This window comes from Nycticebus coucang, chromosome 9 (genome assembly GCF_027406575.1).
Source record: "Nycticebus coucang isolate mNycCou1 chromosome 9, mNycCou1.pri, whole genome shotgun sequence".
NCBI lineage: Eukaryota > Metazoa > Chordata > Mammalia > Primates > Lorisidae > Nycticebus > Nycticebus coucang.
In genome coordinates this window covers 132,608,679-132,631,813 of record NC_069788.1, presented here as the reverse complement: position 1 = coordinate 132,631,813, position 23,135 = coordinate 132,608,679, and the positions used below count along the sequence as shown (strand labels likewise).

Genomic DNA, 23,135 nt, shown 5'->3' with positions numbered 1-23,135 from the left:
TATTTATAGCTTGGGGATATTTTCTGCCATTCTGTAGGTTGTCCATTTGCTCTAAAATTATTTTCTTGGCTGTGCAGAAGCTTTTTAATTTAATCAAGTTCCATTTGCTTATTTTCATTGTTGCCTTGATTGCCTTTGGGGTCTTCTTTATAAATTCTTTGCCTAGGCAGATATCTAGAAGAGTTTTTGCCACATTTTTTTTCTAGAATTCTTATGGTGCCTTACATTTAAGTCCTTTATACATCTTGAGTTAAATTTTTGTAATGGGTGAGAGATGTGGATCTTGTTTCGTTCTTGGTCCTGTGGCTATGCAGTTTACTACCCAGCACCGTTTATTGAATAGGGCGTCTTTTCCCCAGCATCTATTGTTGTCTGCTTAGTCAGTGATCAGATGACTATAAGTGGATGGTTTTATTCTGGGTTTTCTGTTCTGTTCTCTGGTCTGTGTCTCTGTTTGCGCCAATACTATGCTGATTAACTTACTATAGTCTAGTAGTATAGTGTAAAGTCTGGTAATGTGAGGCATGCCCTTTTGTACCTTTTCTTAAAATTGCTTTGGCTATTTGGTCTCCTTTCTGGTTCTAAATGAAGTGCACAATTATGTTTCTAGATCTGTGAAATATGCCATTGGTATTTTGATGGGGATTACATTGAATCTACAAATCCCTTTGGATGGTATGGACATTTTGACAACATTGATTCCACTGATTTTTGACCATGATACGTTTTTCTCTTTGTTGGTACCATCTCTGATTTTTTTCCTCATTGTTTTGTAGTTCTCTCTGTAGAGATCTTTCTCCTCCTTGGTTATGTATATTTCTAGGTATTTTATTTTCTTTGTAGCAATTGTGAATAGTATTGAGTCTTTTTAACAGCAAGAATTTGGACATCAATCTGTGAGGACAGCAGGCATTTTTTTAAATGTTCTATAAGATTCTATTTTAATACACTTACATAATTTTTTTTATTTTAATACCTTTTGACCTTTCTTGTCCTTCCCCTTTAAAGTACTACTTTATGACCCTTGCAGTTTTTAAATGGTCTAAGTTCATTTAAAATCACATAATTTGAAAACTTATAGTCTCATTCATTTATAAATGAATATTTTTTGCATATCTATTCATAATGACATTCCTGAGCCAACAGCAATGATCAGTTAAAATGAAGATCTGACTAATAAATTAAAGTGAATACTGTGCAAGTCCAGGATTTATTAATTTTCCGTCTGCTTGATAGCTCTATTGTTGAACGTGGAATATTTAAGTTCCCTACTATGACTGTATTACTATTTATTTCTTCCTTTGGTCCATTAATATTTACATATTTAGGTACTCTGATGTTGGGTACATATATTTGTAATCGCTGTGCTCTCTGGATGACTTGATCCCTTTATTTGTCTTTTGTACAGTTTTTGACTTGAAGACTATTTTTTTCTGAAATAAATCTAGCCTCTCCCGCTGCCTTTTGGTTACTATTCACATGGAATATCTTCTTCTGTTCTTCACTTTCAACCTATGTGTGTTCTTAGTGCTAAAATGGGTCTCTTATAGTCAGAAGACACAGAATATCCAACGATCTTTATTTTATCTATGTCTTTTGATTGGAGTACTTAATCCATTCATATTTGAGGCTATTATTGGTACATAAGGGCTTACTCCTGCCATTTTACTATTGTTTCCCAGTTGTTTTGTAGAGTCTTTTTTCCTTTATTCCTCTCTTGTGACTTGGTAATTTTATGTTGTGCTAAGCTTTGATTTCTTTCTTTTTCTGATTTGTATGTCTGCTATATCATTTGGCTTTCTGGTTACCATAAGGCTTATGTAAACTATCTTAAGAGTTATTTTAGACTGTCTTAAACTGATAACAACTTAATTTCAATGACACACAAATATTCTCACCTTTTAGCCTCCTCCCCAACAATTTATATTTTTACTGTCACAATTTACATCCTTTTATAGTATGTATTTTTTATCAACTTATTGGGGCTATAGTTATTTTTTACCATTTTGACTTTTAACCTTTAAACTAGAGATTTAGAGTGTTCATATGTTTTCATGATAGTAAATATTGTCCTTTTATTTCTGCTGGTAGAGCACCATTAAACATTTCCTATAAGGTGACCTCGTGATGATAATATCATAATCAGTGGGGAACATAGAAAGCTTTTTTGCTAATATCTTCAGTATATGTACAAGGCCAGAATGCCTGTTCTCACCCCTTCTGTTCACCACTGTCCTGCAAGTACTACCAAGGGCAATCAGACAAAAAAATAATAAAAGGAAAGAAAATCAAAAAGGAAAAACTAAAATCATCTCTATTGTCAGATAAAATGGTCCTGCATATAGAAAACCCCAAAGATTTCACCAAAAAACTTACTAGAACTAATGAATGATTTCAGTAAAGTTGAAGATTCCAAAATCAATATACAAAAATCTGTACGCAAGTAACAACCTAGCTGAAAAACAAAATCAAAAAAATTCATTTATGATAGCTGGGAAAAAAAAAAACTTAGGAATAAATTTAAACACAAAAGTGAAAAATCTATTCACAAAACTATTACTATTATAAAAAACATTGCTGAAAGAAATTAAGGAAGCCACAAATAAATGGGTAGGTATTCTGAGTTAATAAATTGGAAGTTAGATTGGGAAGGTATTCTGAGTTAATAGATTGGAAGCCACAAATAAATGGGAAGGTATTCTAAGTTAATAGACATATTATTAAAATGTCTCTATAATCTGGGTGGCGCCTATGGCTCAAGGAGTAGGGCACTGGCCCCATATGCCAGAGGTGGTGGGTTCAAACCCAGCCCCAGCCAAAAACCGCAAAAAAAAAAAAAGTCTATGTAATCCAAAGCAACATACTGGTTCTAAGAAGTTCCTATTGAAAATAAAGAAGTCAAGCCTGAAATCCATATGGAACTGCAATAATCTCCAAACAGCTAAAGCAGCACAGAGGAACAGAACAAAATTGGAGGCATCACACTTTCTGTTTAAAAAGTATATTACAAAGTTTTAGTAATTACAGCTGTGTAATTCTGGCAAGAAAACAGACACACAGACCAGTGGAACTGAAGAGAGAGTGCAGAAATAAATTCAAACCTACACGGTCAACTAATTTTTGTCCGTGGTGCCAAAAATCCGTAATGGTAAGGCATAGTTTCTTCAGAGCATGGGGCAGGGAAATCTGTTTTCCAAATGCAAAAGAATAAAATACGGGTGGTGCCTGTGGCTCAGTGAGTAGGCGCCGGCCTCATATACCAAGGGTGGCGGGTTCAAACCCAGCCCCGGCTGAACTGCAACAAAAAAATAGCCGGGCATGGGGGCGGGCGCCTGTAGTCCCAGCTGCTCGGGAGGCTGAGGCAAGAGAATCGCGTAAGCCCAAGAGTTAGAGGTTGCTGTGAGTCCTGTGACATCATGGCACTCTACCAAAGGTGGTATAGTGAGACTCTCTCTACAAAAAAAAAAGAATAAAATACAAACACTATTGTACACCCACACGAAAATTAGCTGAAATGAACAAAACACCTAAATGTAAGATGTGAAACTCACAAAACACCTAGAAAAGAACAGAGCTGAAAATCTTCTTGACCTTGACCTTGGCAATGGTCTTTTGGATATTACACCAAAAGCTCAGGCTACAAAAGCAAAAATAAATAGAATTGCATCATACTAAAACATTTATGTACAACAAATAATCAACAAAATGAAAAGGTATCCTACAGACTGGGGATTATATTTGCAAACCACATATTTGATACAGGGTTAGTATCCAAAATTTACAAAAGAAAACAACTCAATAGCAGAAAATAAATGACCCTATTAAAAAGTGGGCAAGGACCTGAATGGATATTTCTCCAGAGAAAACATAAAAATAACCAAAAGGTATATGAAAAGTTACTCAATATCAGTAACCATTAGGGAAATGTGAATTAAAACCCATATGAGATGCCACCTCATAACCCTTCTGGATGGCTATTATCAAAAAGCTAAGATAGGGCAGCACCTGTGGCTCAAAGGAGAAGGGCGCCAGCCCCATATGCCGGAGGTGATGGGTTCAAACCCAGCCCCGGCCAAAAACTGCAAAAGAAAAAAATAAAAAGCTAAGATATAACAAATGTTGATGAGGATGTGGAGAAAGGGTAAATTTCCTAGTGCATATAAAAGACATATTTACTGTATAATGTAGTCATTAAGTATGTAACAGATTATGTCTAGAAAAACAAGGCATATGTCATAGTTGGAAAATACTTTATTCCTAAAAATGCTAATGATCATCTGAGTCAGTTGTAATCTTTTTTGCTGGTGGAGGGTCTTGGCCTTGGTATTGCTGGCTGCTGACTGGTCAGAGTGGTGGTTGAAGATTGGGGTGGCTGTGGCAATTTCCTGCGTAACAACCATGAAGTTTGCCACGTCGATCGAGTCTTCCTTTCATGAAAGCATTCTCTGCACCACGACTGCTGTTTGATCATATTCTAACTAGAGTAGAACTTCTTTTAAAAGTGGATTAATACCGTCAAACCCTGTCAATGCTTGATCAACTAAGTTTATGGAATATTCTCAGTCTTCTGCTGTCATTTTAAAAATGTTCACAGCATCTTCACAAGAGTAGATTCCATCTCAAGAAACCACTTTCTGTTCTCCATAGGAGCAAAGACTCAGTAGTTTTATCCTGACGCATCAGCACCTCAGTTTTGACTTCCGGCCTCCCTTCTGATTCTCATTCTTTTCCTATTTCTGCTATATCTGCAGTTACTTCCTTCACTGAGGTCTTAAAGTCCTCAAAGTCTAACTATCCGAGTTAGATGTTCTTACTGGGGAAGAAGAGTGATAATTTTTATACATTTATTTTATCCATGTCATGAACTCAGCAAATAATGTATCTGATATTTATACAAAACTCTAGCTGTAAAACCAGCCCCTGGCGGGACCAGAATCCCCAGACGTGGTCTGTATTACTCCTTTAATTATGTTGTAACTCTGTCTCTGTCTTTAAATTTTCCAGTTTTCTGCTATGTGGATTTTTAACATTAACTTCTATTTTACAATTCAGTTTCCTGTGGTTTGGCAGTGAAAGGCTTCCTAAGACTTGATGCAAAGAACTGAGAATATAGAAATAGACCAAACAACAACTTTCATGTTTAGTGTGAACTTTTCTACTAATTTTAGGACTTTGGGGGGAGGTGAGTTTTCTCAAGATCTAAAAATGTTTATAGCTGAAACTACTTTCACCCGGCAGGAGCTGACCTAAAAACCAGCATCAAATGTTCTATAGTCACAAAGATGAACAGGAGTACCCAGCCGAGCCTGAAAGGGTGAAAAATCTTTGCAGTGAAGAAAAGGGTGCCTCTCTATTGGAGATGCTCTGCATAATCCCAAATATCCGCAGCCTATGATTTCTGTAGATAACCTAGTCTAAATATGTATACTATGCTTAAGGAAGGAATTAGCCAGCTTTGCTATGGAGGGTAAATTAATTCGTTGACAAGATAACCTTCTTCCCAAAAGTGCCATAAATTTTGTTGTAAATCAAATATCCATTAGGTGATATACAAAGCAGATCAAACAAACACATTTTGAAATAAATTACATTAATATCTAACTTATATATTGTGTGTCCTAACGGAAGTTCTATGTGGTGAAGCTATCAATATTGCTGGTTATAGAAAGTGAATTCTGACGCTGGGAGCAGATTAATCATGTTTGTTAATTATGCTTCCCTGAACTGCTTTGGAGGAGGAGCAGGGCAAAGAATTTACCTTGATTTTATATTCTAATTTGTTGCAATCTTTCCATATTATAGCCTTTGTATTTCCCCATGATACTACAAGCATAGGTAAATTTAAATTTTAAAACTTGTTAGCAATTGGTTAAGAATTTTAATTTCTTCAGTTAAGTTAAAAAAATGATATAAAAGATACTTGAATATCAATTAAGGCAATTAAAAATGCCTTATGTTGGTAAGTGACTACATTCATATATTAAGTATATTTTATCTACTGAATGTATTTAACAATCAAAGAATATTTATTTACTGTTCTAAAAATCTATGTATATGTTTTGTTAAATTAGTTTTATTAAAAAATGTAAGGAAAGAAATTTATGATAATATTTTGTAATTTTTTTAAAATAATGGTTATGGAGATTACCTAAAGAAAAATTTAAAAAGCAGAGTAGAAGGAAGAAAAAAACCTCATAAACACACCACTTGAAGCAGGTTGCTGTTATTATCCAATGTATTTTCTTTTAGTCTTATATTCCTTTTGCCTTTTGGCTGAATTTTTATCAACTGACAAATTAATTTTTTTGTTGTTGTTGTTGTTGGCGATTCATTGAGGGTACAATAAGCCAGGTTACACTGATTGCAATTGTTAGGTAAAGTCCCTCTTGCAATCATGTCTTGCCCCCATAAAGTGTGACACACACGAAGGCCCCACCCCCCTCCCTCCGTCCCTCTTTCTGCTTTCCCCCCCATAACCTTAATTGTCATTAATTGTCCTCATATCAAAATTGAGTACATAGGATTCATCCTTCTCCATTCTTGTGATGCTTTACTAAGAATAATGTCTTCCACTTCCATCCAGGTTAATACGAAGGATGTAAAGTCTCCATTTTTTTTAATGGCTGAATAGTATTCCATGGTGTACATATACCACAGCTTGTTAATCCATTCCTGGGTTGGTGGGCATTTAGGCTGTTTCCACATTTTGGCGATTGTAAATTGAGCTGCAATTAACAGTCTAGTACAAGTGTCCTTATGATAAAAGGATTTCTTTCCTTCTGGGTAGATGCCCAGTAATGGGATTGCAGGATCAAATGGGAGGTCTAGCTTGAGTGCTTTGAGGTTTCTCCATACTTCCTTCCAGAAAGGTTGTACTAGTTTGCAGTCCCACCAGCAGTGTAAAAGTGTTCCCTTCTCTCCACATCCACGCCAGCATCTGCAGTTTTGAGATTTTGTGATGTGGGCCATTCTCACTGGGGTTAGATGATATCTCAGGGTTGTTTTGATTTGCATTTCTCTAATATATAGAGATGATGAACATTTTTTCATATGTTTGTTAGCCATTCGTCTGTCATCTTTAGAGAAAGTTCTATTCATGTCTCTTGCCCATTGATATATGGGATTGTTGGCTTTTTTCATGTGGATTAATTTGAGTTCTCTATAGATCCTAGTTATCAAGCTTTTGTCTGATTGAAAATATGCAAAATCCTTTCCCATTGTGTAGGTTGTCTCTTTGCTTTGGTTATTGTGTCCTTAGCTGTACAGAAGCTTTTCAGTTTAATGAAGTCCCATTTGTTTATTTTTGTTGTTGCAATTGCCATGGCAGTCTTCTTCATGAAGTCTTTCCCCAGGCCAATATCTTCCAGTGTTTTTCCTATGCTTTCTTTGAGGATTTTTATTGTTTCATGCCTTAAATTTAAGTCCTTTATCCATCTTGAATCAATTTTTGTGAGTGGGGAAAGGTGTGGGTCCAGTTTCAGTCTTTTACATGTAGACATCCAGTTCTCCCAACACCATTTATTGAATAGGGAGTCTTTCCCCCAAGGTATGTTCTTGTTTGGTTTATCAAAGATTAGGTGGTTGTAAGATGTTAGTTTCATTTCTTGGTTTTCAGTTTGATTCCAAGTGTCTATGTCTCTATTTTTGTGCCAGTACCATGCTGTCTTGAGCACTATGGCTTTGTAGTACAGCCTAAAATCTGGTATGCTGATGCCCCCAGCTTTCTTTTTGTTACAGAGAACTGCCTTAGCTATACAGGGTTTTTTCCGGTTCCATACAAAACGCAGAATCATTTTTTCCAAATCTTGAAAGTACGATGTTGGTATTTTGATAGGAATGGCATTGAATAGGTAGATTGCTTTGGGAAATATAGATATTTTAACAATGTTGATTCTTCCCATCCATGAATCATAACATTATATACTATAATAACATATAATTATAAAATGTGATATACTTTGTTTGCATCAAGAGACTTTCATACAAAGATTTCTTAATTAATAATTCTTACAGTCTTAGAACTTCAGTTTCATTTTTATATATTTTGTTATAGCTGTAACCATGATTATATTACTCTTTGCATCTTTATTTTTTCCTTTAACATTGTAAGGTAAACAGTAAGCATTTTTTATGTCATTTTAATACTTGTTTTAATTCTGTATGGTTTGACACTGTGCCTGTTTTTACAGTTTCCATAGTTGTTGGACATAGCTTTCTTTTCCATTCTAGGGTTATGATTAACACTCACAGTGAATATTACATGTGTTATAATCTTTTGATTGATTCTAACTTCTAAGGCCAAGTCAGTATTATTAAAGTATGTCACTTATGGAAATTGAATGGTTGAATGGTAGTGAGCACTCGTAAATGGGTCAGAGATTGCACTATCATCGGTAATTTGACAGAGGGTTGCAGAAATGAATCAGTGAGAAATGTAATCTTTTCTTCATCTCTTCAAGAAAAAACCAGTGTAGAAAGACTTAACAATAACGACAGAAGAAAGGAAATAAGAAGTAGATCAAAGCAGCCCTTTCAAACTTGTTATTTTTATAGCACCAGTAATATAACAGTTGTTAATCTCTTCTGTTAACAAAGCGATATGCATAAAATTTTAGAGAAAATAAAACCTGTCCATTGTCCTGTGATGCAGTGATAACCTATCATTTTGGTGGGTTGACTCCTATATTTTGTGGGTACGTACTTGTGTTTGAGTACGTGGGGATAGAATTCATAAAATGAAATGGTACTGTGTGTGTGATTTGATACAGTGAGCATTTTTATAAGTAAATTTGGCACTTCTTATGCAATTAGAATAAATACCTTAGGGATTACTATTTCAAAGAAGATTGATGAAATTCATATGTATAAGAGGATGTAGGGTTTATTTTTAAAATTTCTACAGCTACCCTGTTTCCCTGAAAATAAGACAGTGTCTTATATTAAGGTGTGCTCCCAAAGATGGCGCTAGGTCTTATTTTCAGGGGACGTCTTATCTTTCCTGTGAGTAGGTCTTATTTTCGGGGAAACAGGGTAAGTCTTCCTCCGGTCAGTGAGATGCTGTATAACCCTTGAGACTTTATTTGGGTACAATGTCCCTAATCTTGCTTCCTTGTACAAGTATATGGCTATTAGACAGTTCATTGAGTCCATCGTGTCACTGAGTAAAAGGTATTTTTGGAGCATCCGAAAAAAAAATAAATCACTTAAGATTAACTAAATATCCATTATGACTATTTACGTGGTGGTTTTTACCACCTCCTCATGAAATTCATGAATTTCTTTTCTTTTCATGAACTTTCTTTCTTCTGGTATGACTGGCCTGAGAGGTTATCCCTACGGCATCTGTCTTCTCTTTTTCCTCTTAGTTCTGATTTTAAGCTGCATGTTGAGAGCAGATATTTGTTTATCCCTGTGCTCTGAGTGCAGAAAGAACATATCCTTGAGAGCGTATGAAATCTTCCTAGACTTCTTAAAAGTCTCGGAAGATTTTTCCCGCCTGGAATGTTCCCTCTGTCTTTTATTCACTCGCAATTCTACAGAAGTCAATAAGGAATGCAGTTGACTGTACTTCAGAAACGAGGGTCTCCGATGGAACTGCCTTAGCCAAAAAGCCTTTCCCGACCTTAAACCTTTGATTTTTTTCCTCATTGCCTTTATTTGGGGAATTAAATACTCTTAATGGTAGATGGTTGAGTTCAGGTTACCAGTGGATGGTGCTCTGCAGGAAATGGGTGACTCTCACGTGATTTCCAGAATTTTAAAAAGACATCTACCTTTGAGTATGGCATAACAAATCTGGGCCCTGTGTTTTACCCAACTCAGCTCCATAAGCTTTGGAATTGTGGATGGGGGACCTCGTGGGCTGGCCCCTGAGAAAAGGTGGTCTATAGAGAGAGAAGGGTATTCTTGGGGAACTAAGTCCTGGCAAGTTTTAGTCTGCTTGGAGCACAATACTTAGTTACTGAAAAAATATGCTTACTGTGTGTTGAATCAGCCTGAGATTTATCAAGCCTGTACAGCAGATCCTTGTATATTACATTTTATTGTCATTGTCTCCAGAAGGACCAGAGGAAAAGATGAAACTCAGAAGTCACCGTTCCTCCTTCTGGTAAGAATAGGAAAGGTTGAAGTGGACGATGACAGTGACATTATTTATTAAAATCAGGTTTTTGGCTCTTCTCTTGGAGCCCATTTCATTCATGCCACTCCCGATTTTCAATAATTGAATTCAGCATGGTGTTCCTTTTTATCGTATATGAAAGAATCCTACACTGATATGTTTATATAGGTAGGGTTATACTCTCACCTCTAAATGATGCTGTGTGGTTAATGAATGTGCGAAACTGAGTAACAACAATGATTAAAATAAGAACGGTTACAGGTCCTTGAACGTGTACCGTACTCTGTTTTCCAGGGAAGGGTGATGTGTTTGGAGACATCTTCTGGAAGGAAACCACCCTGGCTCACGCCTGTGCCAACGTGCGGGCTCTGACCTACTGTGACTTGCACATCATCAAGCGGGAAGCCTTGCTCAAGGTCCTGGACTTCTATACAGCGTTTGCAAACTCATTCTCAAGGAATCTCACTCTTACCTGCAATCTGAGGAAACGGGTATGTTGTCTGGACCCACTTTCTCTTAGTATCTGGAGAGTCAATGCTCCATTAGCTCCTCCAGTGTGGAAGTTATTCCATTCTGCAGCCGTCAATTCCCATCAGTGTAAAGTGACATTGTTTTCTTTCTCTTTATTTATGTTTCGTTTACTTCTTAAGGAAAAAGAATCCTGATTATAGGAGGAAAGCTTTGAATCGTTATCACTGAAGATCCAAAATGAAAAACAGACTTGAAAAACAAACAAACTATAAACTGTACTCTGAGATAGTTAGTTCTTGGAGTTTATAATACTGCTATAAAATAAATTCCAGTGTCTTTTATGATATTATGTGGATATTTTTTTTGAGCTGGCAAAGGTAATCAAGCTGGTTGCCTATGTGGCATTACCAACTCTTGTTAAACCCTTCTTCACACTTCATAATCAATCCACACAGCTGACTCTTCATTAATTCTTTCAAATAACACTATCTCAAAAATTAATTAGCCACATTGACTTAACCTACAAATAAGTATAGGAATCCTTCAGTTTGCACTGCTGCTGCACATTTAATCTTCATTGACATTTTCTTTTTTATTGATGAGTGTGACACAAATTTAATTTGCATAAAGAAATCTCCCAGCTCTGATTTATAGGTCACTGGGCCTTGGCGACGGTGCTTTTATTGCCAAGAACGAACTAAACGTTTGGATAACTGCGCTTAAGGAATTTTATCTAAAATGATTGCCTGTCTAAAGTGAAGTATTTGAAATAGTGATCCTTCCTTTCCATGGACCCATTAAGTAAAACCTTCCCTGTAGTTAACATGGCGGGGGGAAAAAGTCAAGAGATGGATTAACGTTTAGACTATAACAAAATGTCAATGAATACGGTTATATTGATGTAATTCCAAGAAAGGATGGGAGTGATAGGAGTGTTTCTACCACCGGTGACACATATATTTGATCTACATTTGAACATTGTTTTCAGTTTCCACTTTTGTTAACAAATAGTTATTGAGTAATTACAACCTGTAAGATAAAAACGAGGATAGCCGCAGAGAGGACAAAGGCTGGACAAAGTCCCTGAGCTCGGGAAGCTCATAGACACGTGCGAATATTATGTGACGTGTGAGGACTTGAGACTGAAGGCAGCCGTGAATGCCTGAGAGAGAGACGCCAACTGTGAGCTAAATACGAAAGTTTTTTGCTTACTTATGGGGCGCTCAGAGTCACTTTCAGTATTAAGCAGAAATACGTCACTTTTAATCTACGCTCTGCCTTCTGCAATGACAAGTTCCTCCACTCCAAGGAAGCTTGTTAGATATTTGGCCCTCTAATCACAATTGACTCTTGAGCAACACAGTTCCACTTAGATGCAAATTTTTTTCCAACCAGCTGTGCATCATAAATACAGTATTTATGGAATATGAAACCCGTGTATGCCAGAGGGATGGCTTTTCCTGTAGGTCTGTTCCACAGGGCTGACTGTGGCACTTAAGTTTGTGCAGATTTGAGTATGCACAGGTCTTCTGGGCCTAATTCCCCAGATACACGGAGGGGTGAGTGTATTCCTGTTAAATCTTCTCTCATCTAAAATATGCTGGATTGAAAATCTTCTTGCATGCTGCAAGGTCACCCACACCCCTGTCCATCCTCTTTACATTCCTCGGGACATCTTATTTATCGTTATCGTCTTCAAAACAAGTTTACACTGCATGTTATTTGATGTTTACCATATTCCTGTGAAATCAAATAGGCAATTGTTCCCGACACAAAGCATGTAAGGAAACTCAGAGCTTAGAGGAATTAATGTCAGTCAACTGATAGACTAGCAATGCAAAGTCTCAAGAGGGACCATGAAGATAAATCAGTAGTAGAAAATATATTTTGATTCGTCCACATTAGCTCATCACAGAGCTGTGTCACCTCTTCTTCTGTGTTATACACACAAACTCACACACACCCACACACAAATCCCTCCCATTGGTTGTCAGAGCTCAGCGCACACACGAGCGTGGCTACCTCTGATAGGAAAAGAAGCAGGAGCCAGAAAACACATGTTATTTGTTTTTTAATAGGACCCAGAAAGGATGTGCCTGTCTCCGCAGGTGCTAGTGTTTCTGAGTCACATCCAACGGCTTCTTCCCTTTAGAACCCACTCCCTGTTATAACTTGCATCAGTGCTTTTCCCAGCCCTTCTCTCTTGACGGATTGTCTCAGGAACTCGCCAGACAATGGGAACAGGGTGCAATGTCAGTTCCTGTCACTTTATTTTCATGAGAAAAATGTATCCTCACGAAAAAGAGAAACTGTGAGAACATCTTGTGCACGGATCAGTAGTATCTCCCACCATCTTGAGCACCTATTCCACTTAGCCAGACCCTTCAGCATACTTTACATATAAGAATCTTACCAAATGTTAATAATACACAAACAAGGCAGTGTGATCTTTCACCCGTGAGGAGTTTGAGGTTCTGATATTGGGACAGCGAGTTGCCAAATAATTTATAAGCTGGGGCCTGGATGGAACCCACCCCTGCGTGATTCTAAAACCTGTATTTTCTAGACAATAGCAGATTGCTTTAGTTTGTCCAAGTAGGTGACATTTTTTTTTCTGCAAGAGTATTCCACAGACATGCTTTCAGTAATTTGTAGAGTTTCTTATTCACTCATACACTTTATTCCTATTTTATTTATTTATTTATTGAAACTCAATGACACTCTGTTGCCCAGGCTACAGTGCCGTGATGTCAGCCTGGCTTACAACAACCTCAAACAGGTTCAAACGATCTTCCTGCATCAGTCTCCTGAGTAGCTGGGACTACAGGTGCCCACCACACCACGCCTGGCTAATTTTTCTATTTTTCCTAGACATGGGGTCTCATTCCTACTCATACTGGTCTTGAACGCCTTTGTTAGAAAAGTTTCCATCTTTTTAATGGCTGGATAGCATTCCATAATACGTATACCACCATTGGTGAATCCATTCGTGGGTTGATGGGCGTTTGGGCTGCTGCCACGACTTGGCAATTCGGAATTGAGATGCAGTAAACATTCCTGTGCAGATTTCTTTGTAGTAAAATGACTTTTGTTCTTCTGGATATCAAATGGAAGGTCTATGTTTAGTTCTTTGAGAATGCTCTGTATTTCTTTCCATAAAGATTGTATTAGTTTGCAATCTCACCAGCAGTGTAGAAGTGTTCCCTTCTCTCCACATCCTCACCAGCACCTGCAGTTTGGGGACTTTGTGATGTGGGCTAATCTTATTGGAATTAGGTGATATCACAAAGTGATTAAAGATGATGATCATTTTTTTCATGTGTTTATTGGCCACTCGGCTGTCATCTTCAGGGAAGTTTCTGTTCAAGTCTCTTGCCCACATAGAAATGGGTTTTTTGCCCTTTTGTTATTGATTAATTTGAGTTCTGTATAGATTCTGGTTATTAGACCTTTGTTGGAATCATAACATGCAAAAATAGTCTCCCATTCTGAGGACTGTCTGTGGTACCCTTAGTTGTGCAGAAGCTTTTTAGCTTAATCAAATCCCAGTTATTTATTTTTGGTGTTGCTGCAATTGCCAGGGCCCTAAACTCCAAACCAGGAAAGGACCCAATAATGGAACAAAATTATAGACCAATATTTTTAATGAATATCAATGCTAAAGTAGTCAATAAGATCCTAGCAAACAGAATACAGTGACACATTAAAAAAGTTATACACCACGATCAAGTTGTTTTTATCCCAGGGTTACAAGATTGGTTCAACATACATCCATAAATATGGTTCACCACATAAATGAAATAAAAAACTAAGACCATCTGATTCTCTCAATTGGTACAGAAAATGCTTTTGGAAATATCCAGCATCCTTTCATGATTAGAACACTTAAGAAAATATATTGCTATTCAATGTAATCCTTTTTTCCACACAAGATGCTGAAACCTACAGACATTTTGTTTTATAAGGGAATGAACCATTCTAAAATCAGTGGTACACTATATTTGTCTGTGAGCCTTTCAAGAGAATTTCATTTCCCTGAAACTTAAAATAGATGTTATACAGGGTGGCCATAAAGTTCGTGTGGCATTTTAAATTGCCCACAAACCTTATGGCCACCCTGTATCAGCACTTACAGCTGCATTAAGCATGGCTGAGATTTTGAATTACTTGGGAATATTTCCTTCACTTTCAAGATCGTAAGAACGTATTTTTCCTCTGTTGCTATCCACTGGCCTAGTCAGAGACACGGAGGTAGACACTGCAGATGAAATGAATGATGAAATGAATGATTTATGAAGGGATGGCTGGTGCTCACTCAGGCATAGCAGCAAATGGCCATTCTTATTCACATTCTTATGTACCCAAAATCATCAGATAGAAATAATCCAAGAACAAGGAAGACAAAAGGTAAAGATGCCTTATCAAAGTTAATCCAGTAAAGAATTTCTAAACCAAGAATATCTTGTTCAGGGATAAACAACAATGGAGATGAACCACAAAGGGTGGGGTTGTCTGTTCTGTTTGCCTACTTCTCTATATGATTAACTGAAAGTTTTTGTATAAATAGAGGTAGGGGATTAAGTGCAACAGTCCATTGCCCGAGGCAGATGCTCTGTCTCCAGCTACAACGTGGCGAGAGCCCTCCAGGATATTCTTTCCTTAAAGGCGTGACTGCCTGCATTTTTCAGCAAAGCCGCTTATGTGAGCTGGGAGAGAATATCCCCAAAACTCACACCTAGCCCAAGTACTGGAAATGTCTCTTCTCGGGGTCTTGTAACTTCAAGGAGCACAAATGAGACTGATTCACCTACAAGGGTACAGTGGACTCTGCTCCTTCATTCCTCCACTTCAACTATTTAAATAAGATGATTGAGGAATTTTATTTGCTGTTTTCTATATAAAAAAACACTTTGAAAACACTTTGTTGAAGTGTGGCGCAGAGAGTATTGGCTGGCTCAGCATACATGCATCAAGCCCTACTTGTCACTAGTGCTCAGGACATAAAAGGCTCACTGCCTGCTCTCCAGGAGGCCACAGCCCGGAGACGAGCATCATGTAGCAGGAGAGGGTGACGCGTAGTATAAAGGAGATGGGTTCAGTCCGTCCCAGCAGAGAAGGCGGGAAGGATTCCGGCAGGTGATGATGTCATTAGAGTCAGGATTTCACCTGCTTGTAGATTACTTATCTTATTTTCTTTAAAGATGAGAAAAACTGAGACCCATAAAATTAAGTGATTTTCTCAAGTTTACTTAGTGGCAGAGCTGAGACTAAAACCCAAGCCCTCTGAAATCCTGGCAATATTTCTACCATGTAACTTAGATTAAAGACTCTTGCTAGATGATTGATTCGTGGATTGGATTGATTGCAATGTTTTTCACACCATGACTCAGGGTAAAACTAACACTGGAGCCAAACCAGGCAAGTTATAAGTGGTGTCTGAGCATGAAGCTGGTGTGGGCAACAGCGCACACGGATCTCATTTTAGTGAAAGCACACGGCTTCCATGACAGTATTGTTCAAGAAATGCCACTGAATATGCAGAATATTGGTTTGCTACTGGTACTACATTTTTCTGGTAACTTCTTTGCTATCATGTCAAGGCTTTTGTGCCTGTGGCTCAGTCGGTAAGGCGCCGGCCCCATATATCGAGGGTGGCGGGTTCAAACCCAGCCCTGGCTGAACTGCAACCAAAAAATAGCCAGGCGTTGTGGCGGGTGCCTGTAGTCCCAGCTACTCGGGAGGCTGAGGCAACAGAATCACTTAAGCCCAGGAGTTGGAGGTTGCTGTGAGCTGTATGATGCCATGGCACTCTACCAAGGGCCATAAAGTGAAACTCTGTCTCTACAAAAAAAAAAAAAAAAAAAAAAAAAAAAAGAGCTATGCTGGCTGCTGCACCATTTCGTATAAAGATATAGAAAGAAAAGAATTCTCATATTAAACAAAAACTACTACTTTCTCACTTTTGCATTTTAAAGTCTTTTTGGAGAAGATGTTAAAACTTTCACATTTTAAAATATGGACAAGTTTACCACCAAACGTGAAAATCATGAGCACCAAAAGTATTGGTGGTTAAAACAAAGAACAACGACTAAAAAGCCCAGGGAACGCACCTGTAATCCTAGCACTCTGGGAGGCCAAGGTGGGAGGATCACAGGAGCTCAGGCAGTCAAGAGACTTGCCTGAGTAAAAGTGAGGCTCTGTCTCTAGTAAAAATAGGAAAAAAAAAAAAAAAACTAGCAGGGCATTGTGGCAGGTGCCTATAGTCTCAGATATTCAGGAGGCTGAGGCAAGAGGATCACTTGAGTCTAGGAGTTTTCAGCTTGCTGTGAGCTGTGATGATGCCACAGCCTCTATCCAGGGTAATAGCATGAGGGTAATGTCTCAAAAAAGCAAACAAACAAAAACGAACAAACAAACCCCACAGATACAAAAGAAATAAAGAAAAAAATGAGTGTTTCCGTACAGAATTGGGAAACTCTGACACTTTTTTTGGCAGTTTTTGGCTGGGGCTGGGCTTGAACCCGCCACCTCTGGCATATAGGGGCGGCCGGCGCCCTACTCCTTTGAGCCACAGGCGCCGCCCAAACTCTGAGACTTTGTGGGTGGCAGAAAACAGGCATAAAATTAGCCAGTATGAAGAATGAGTTGTATTTTTTTTGTGACCGAGAACTAATTACTATACAACTAACCCTAATGAAAAAAGATAAATAACTGAGGGCAGCACCTGTGGCTCAAGGAGTAGGTCACCGGCCCCATATACTGGAGGTGGTGGGTTCAAACCCAGCTCCTGCCAAAAACTGCAAAAAAGTAAAAACTAAAATAAAATAGCTGATATTAAACCATGTTAATACAGGCTAAGATTATGTAATGAAGTGGGCTTGCTCCTATGTTCATGTCTATGTTATTCTCGGGTGTAAACCCCTCTTGGGGTTCCAGGTTGAGCGGTCATGGTCAAGGGATGACTGAGTCTTTTCACTTCATGCCTCTGCTTAATTTGTCACTGGTATAATCAAAATGTCTAAGAAAAATGGCTTCAGAGAAAGTATTTTTCGTACTTTTACTATTGTCATAAAGTGGAAATTACAGGACATTGGTAAAAATGATGCCAAACCAACACCTGCCCTTTAGTTGTGGCCTCAGAAAGGTGTCTTCCTCCGTTGGTTCAGGGACCCGTCTTCCTCTGGATCCTTGGTTCCTGGTTAAGACTCCTTTATACTGAGCACACAGGCCGATGTGAGATCCCTTCCTGATATTTATTTAATTCTCGTGTTAGTCTGCTTGAACTGCTGTGACACAATATTATGGACTGGGTGGATTAAACGACAGAAGTTTATTTTCTCACAGTCTGGAGACTAGAATTCTGAAATCAAGGTGCCAGTGGGGTTGATGTCTGGCGAAGTCTCTTTCCATTGGTTGCAGACACACTGTGTGCTCACCTGGCCTTTTCACAGTCCTTGTGTGTCCAGGGAGTGAGCAGTTCTCCAGTGTCTCTTCCTGTAAACACACAACTGCAAACCAGCACGGCGTCTCCTGCTTGTAATCCCAGCACTCTGGGAGGCCGAGGTGGGAGTTCAAGACCAGCCTGAGCAAGAGTGAGACCTCATCTCTACTAAAAATAGAAAAAAAACAATAGTGCCAGCTACTGAGGAGGCTGAGGCAGGAGGACGCTTAAGCCCAAGTTTGAGGTTGCTTGGAGCTATGACATCACTGGATTCTACTCGGGGTGACAGAGTGAGATTCTGTCTCTTTTGTCTCAAAACAAAAAAGACACAAATGCTATTGCATCTGGGCCCCTGTCATTATGACCTCATGTAACCTTAATTGCTTTTTAGAAGTCCCATTTCCAAAACAAGCCACAATGAAAGTTAAGGCTTGCCCATATGAATTTGGGAAGGTAGGAAACACAAACACTCAGTCCATAAAAGCCATGTTTCATTTCTCAATTAAATATGGAGGAATCACTTTGAAAAGTGTGTTAAAATCAAACTTACAGCTGAAATGTGTCCACCTACTGGGGATGTTCAGTAGCATCAGCATTCTGCATTAATTTCTATAACCTCTGGACAATACATAATGATCAGTACTAGCAAAACATTCTTGCATTCCTATAGCGATTTAAGAAACATTGATATTTAAACTTAGAAAAACCATTCCCCTCAAGTGATCAATACAAAATGGATAAACAGAACCTAGAGGTATGTATAGAATCCCTTTCGCCTCTGAAAGCCGTGTCCTTTCCCACAGAGGGCGCTGCCCTTGAGGAGAGGTCAGCTGAAGTCAGCTGGCAGCGGTTGCAGAGGCACAGTACCCATCCTGAGTTTCAATGTTCAGTAGTAACAAGTGGTGGTTTAGGTTCACTGTGGTGGTAGCACAGGCTCAGAGCTCCATAACTGCTTTTCTTTCCAGAAACCATGCTTATTATGGTGAATCCAGCAGCATAGAATACATATATATACACACACAGAGATATGTATGTGTGTGTGTATGAGAGTATATATATATGTGTGTGTGTGTGTATAATTTTTTTTTTTCTGTGCACATTGAAGCATCTCAGCAGCAATTACCTTTTAGGGGTGAAAAACATGCTGGAATTGGATATCCAACAGGCCTAAAGGACCTGCTTGGTTTACTTGTGTTGCAGACGGCCTATATTTCAGGCGTCAGCAAAGGCATGGGTGTTCCGACTTCCCCACTTTCTTTTCGTTTTTTTCCTCTTCCCTCCCCACAGTGGTACATCAGCTAAACAAAACATGAGGGCCCATTCATTCTGCACACCCATGTTGATCCTATGGAAAAGATATCACTAAAACCTTGTCCACACTTAGAAGATACTATGGTTTCCACAAAGCTCCACCAATTGTGGTGCTTTGGTTTTCTGTTTCTATTTTTGTGAATTAGATATAGTTTGTAATCTTCAGATTGCCAGTGACCATCCCAGTGCCTGTGGTGTGACTGACTGAATGAATGAATGGTTATGTGCCCCACAGTTTCATCATCATTGACTGGAATAATCACTTTCATCTAGAAAAACACACGAGACTCTCAACAACTTTGGCACCACACCTTATGAAACAGGATTCTGGAAGTGGCCATTCCTGATTTGTGCTAAATCACGACTGGGGTTACCTTCCAGCTGCCGTTTCTAGCCGTTCGTGCCTGTGGATCCTGCATGGTCCTGCGGTGGGGTGTCTGGTGCTTTCAGAACAGTGTGGCGATTTTGATCCACTGTTGAGTGAATTGAGATCACCTAGTGCCAGGGGCTGTGATTGCCAGAACAGTGCTCATTCCCATTCTGAAGGACTGTGAAGAGAAAACATTTCCTCAGAGTGTCGTTGTTTTTCTTGAAGAACCCGCATACCGCACTTGAGCCTGAGCAGGGTGCAGTTATAGCTTTTATTACCTTGTTTGATCAGAAGGATTGGAAATTCACCCCACACTCTGGCCCTGCTGGCAGTGTTCCTGCTTACGTGTCACAGTTGGTGGAGTTTTACCTCCCAGATGGTGCAGCCCGCTGCTTTGTAGTGTACACATCACACGTGTTACCTCCTCTGCTGTGGTGTCACATCAGCACTGTCAGACGAGTGAGTGAAGAGAGGTGAGTCGCTAGTGCCACGCAGGTGGCCGTCGTCCTGAGGGTCCAGTCTCAGTGTTCCAGCTCCAGGCCGGCTCTCCCTCCCTGGGTGGGGTTGAGAGGAGACTTCTGCACGTCCTAGTTTGCTGTGAAGCTGAACCTTCTACTGGAGTCTTCTGAGCCCTAAGCCACTTCTATTTAGGGCTCCCTGTTAATGTCTTCCACACGGGATAAAAGCTTCTCCACGTTTGGTTACCCAGACAGGGGTTCCCTGATCTCTCTCTCTTTACTATGCCTTTAAAGCACGTGTTTAAGGACAGTTTCCCAAGTTCCCGAGTAGGGGCTGGATTCAGTCATCTTCAACATATTCCACGGTAGATGATGCCGCCTGCTGTTTATCTGCTCTTCTTTTCAAAACTAGAGTTTCTTCTTGTATTTTAGTAGCAAGCCAGATGGAAATAACAGACAGGAATGTATTTAACCCAATATAATATAAAAGGTAGACATTTCATAAGTTATTTTTCTTGGGAATTCTCAGTATATCCAGCAGTCCACTTGAAGCAATGTTGTTTTGTTTTGTTTTTTTTCTTTGAGACAGATTCTCACTGAGTGCCGTGGTCTCAGCCTAGCTCACATCAACTTAAACTCCTGGGCCAAGCAGTCCTTCCGCCTCAGCCTCACAGTACCTGAGACTGTAGGTACCCACCACAAAGCCGGGCTGATTTTCCTATTTTCAGCAGAGGTGGGGTCTTGTTCTTGCTCAGGCTGATCTCAAACTCCTGAGCTAAGGGGATGCTCCCACCTCGGCCTCCCAAGCTCTAGGATTACAGGTGTGAGCCACCCACCTGCTCTCCGTGGGGAGTGTTCTCGGGGTATCATAGCTGGACATCAAACTGTTCATTTCCAAAATATCTATTACTTCTTAATTCAAAAATTAATTAATTAAAAAATTAATATTTAATGGGGGCCCATTCAGCTGTATCACCCCCATCTTCAGCTAAAGGAAAATACCTCTTTGGAATTAAAAATAGGGATTTTTTTATGCATGTCAAGACTGATGTTGTATGTATTATTTTCTTCCCTAAAGCCTTTTAGTATTGATTTGAATTTAGAATAATGCAGATTTTCCTATATTAACTTCTTACATTTCTTTTTTTCTTCTCTCTTCTAGATAAAAACTAAATGAATGTCCTCTGTAGTTCAATATATACTATACCAGTAACCAATATCAAGTTTGAATGTTTGCATGGATATTTATTTTAATATATTTTTAGGCAGAATTCTTTTGGGGATTCTGCCCTCTTCACCTCCCAAAGCAGTATCTAAATTTGATCATATAGAGTTTGACATGATAGGGATTCTTCCCTGCAGTATTCAAGTCGAATTTACAGAGTCAGCCTTTTTTGTCTTGTGAGTTTTCTGAAAAAATACAGAGCTCAACAGATGTGTAGTGGAAAGGTTTCCATGCTGATTTGGAGAATAGTTTCGCAACACTTAAAAAGGGGACATATTCTGAGAAGTATTTGGTTATGCAGAGAAGGGATTTCAAGATGTTTATAGTGTATTAAGTGAGCCCGTTTCCAATAATAGTAAAACAAACATTGTAATAATACATACGAATATCTCTAGAATAGAAAGGACTTTTAAAGCATATACACTTTATAATTGAAGAAATAGCCACTGTCTGGTTAGGTTGGATTTCTACTCATTGACTATTCTGACCAAAATAACACCTGCCTTCCTACAGTGTTCTTTTTCTCCCCCCAGTTGGGAGGTACATGTCATTGTTTTTTTGAATTTCTAGTGTAGTACTCTTTTTCTAAAAGAATCAAATCAAGTGATTCTACTAACAAGCCAGAGACACTCAGATGATCCATTGAGGGTACAGTAATTTCTTCTGGAGAAAGTCATTTATTTCTGAATCAGGTTACATTTGAGTCACCCAACACTTTTAGAAGTTGACATTTGTTCTCACTGGGGTTTATTCTGTGTTCACAGTTTTATTCTCCGGAGAGTGATGTCACCAGTAGAGGTTCAGCAGAGGCGCAGTCCCCTAGGAAACTGACAATCTGGAATGGAGAATAAAAATTTTAACTGCTAATTCTGCACACAACAAGCAGCCAGCTTCCCTTGATGGCAGCACACAGAGCTCATGGACCCTGACCAGAAATTTGCTTCTGTTTTTTTTTTTTGTTTGTTTGTTTGTTTGTTTTTTTAAGAGGTAGCATCTTGCTCCGTCACCCAGGCTAGAAGTGCAGAAGCGTGATCATAGCTCGCAGTAAGCTGAAACTCCTCCTGGGCTCAAGTGATCCTCCTGCCTCAGCCTGGCAAGTGCCACCACACCTGGCTAGTTTCTTTATATTTCTGTACAGATGGGGTCTTGCTATTCTTGCTGTGTGGCCCAAGCTAGTCTCAAATTCCTGCCCTCAAGTCATCTCTTTGGCCTCCCAACGTTCTGGAATTATGGACATGAGTCTCCAGGACTAGCCTGCTTTGTTTTTTAACTGTTTGCCTTAGCAAATACTTTAGGTACAGTTATAGACCACGTTATAATTTAGGTAGGGTAAATGAGCGACGTATAACACAAATCCTTTGAAAGTTAGTTTCCCATGACAGGAAGTTACATGCTCTCTCAGAATTCAGCTACCAGGAGGCAGCATGAGTTACTTGGCCCGTGTGAAGTGTGCTCGTACGCAGCACACGGTTCGTTGTGCTCACAAAAGATGAGCAGGAGAGATCAAATCCAGCCTGCTGGATTTACAACTCCGTAAAGGGAGGCTTGTTAATAGCAACATCTCCACGCTGGAGAGTCACCAGGTGGCTTATTAGTGTAATCACACACCAGGAGGACTTTCTCTGTAAGCTACTGGGAGTGGGGCTGGGCAGGGAGAAAAGAAAAGCGCCCACCAGGGCCTCCTCCCCTTCCTTCCGAGGCATCTGTCTTCTCCAGGGTGTTCACAAAGCTCTTAAAAC

General features: G+C 39.1%; 1 protein-coding gene across 2 annotated transcripts in view; it reads left to right on the top strand.

Annotated features, from left to right (window-relative positions):
- The window catches only part of KCNH5 (potassium voltage-gated channel subfamily H member 5), a 416,514-nt gene that overhangs the window by 345,851 nt on the left and 47,528 nt on the right, over positions 1-23,135 (top strand). For both annotated transcript variants that reach the window (XM_053601259.1, XM_053601258.1), the window contains exon 10: positions 10,415-10,611. In XM_053601259.1, the coding sequence (XP_053457234.1) occupies positions 10,415-10,611 (197 nt within the window). The remainder of the gene's footprint in view (positions 1-10,414; positions 10,612-23,135) is intronic.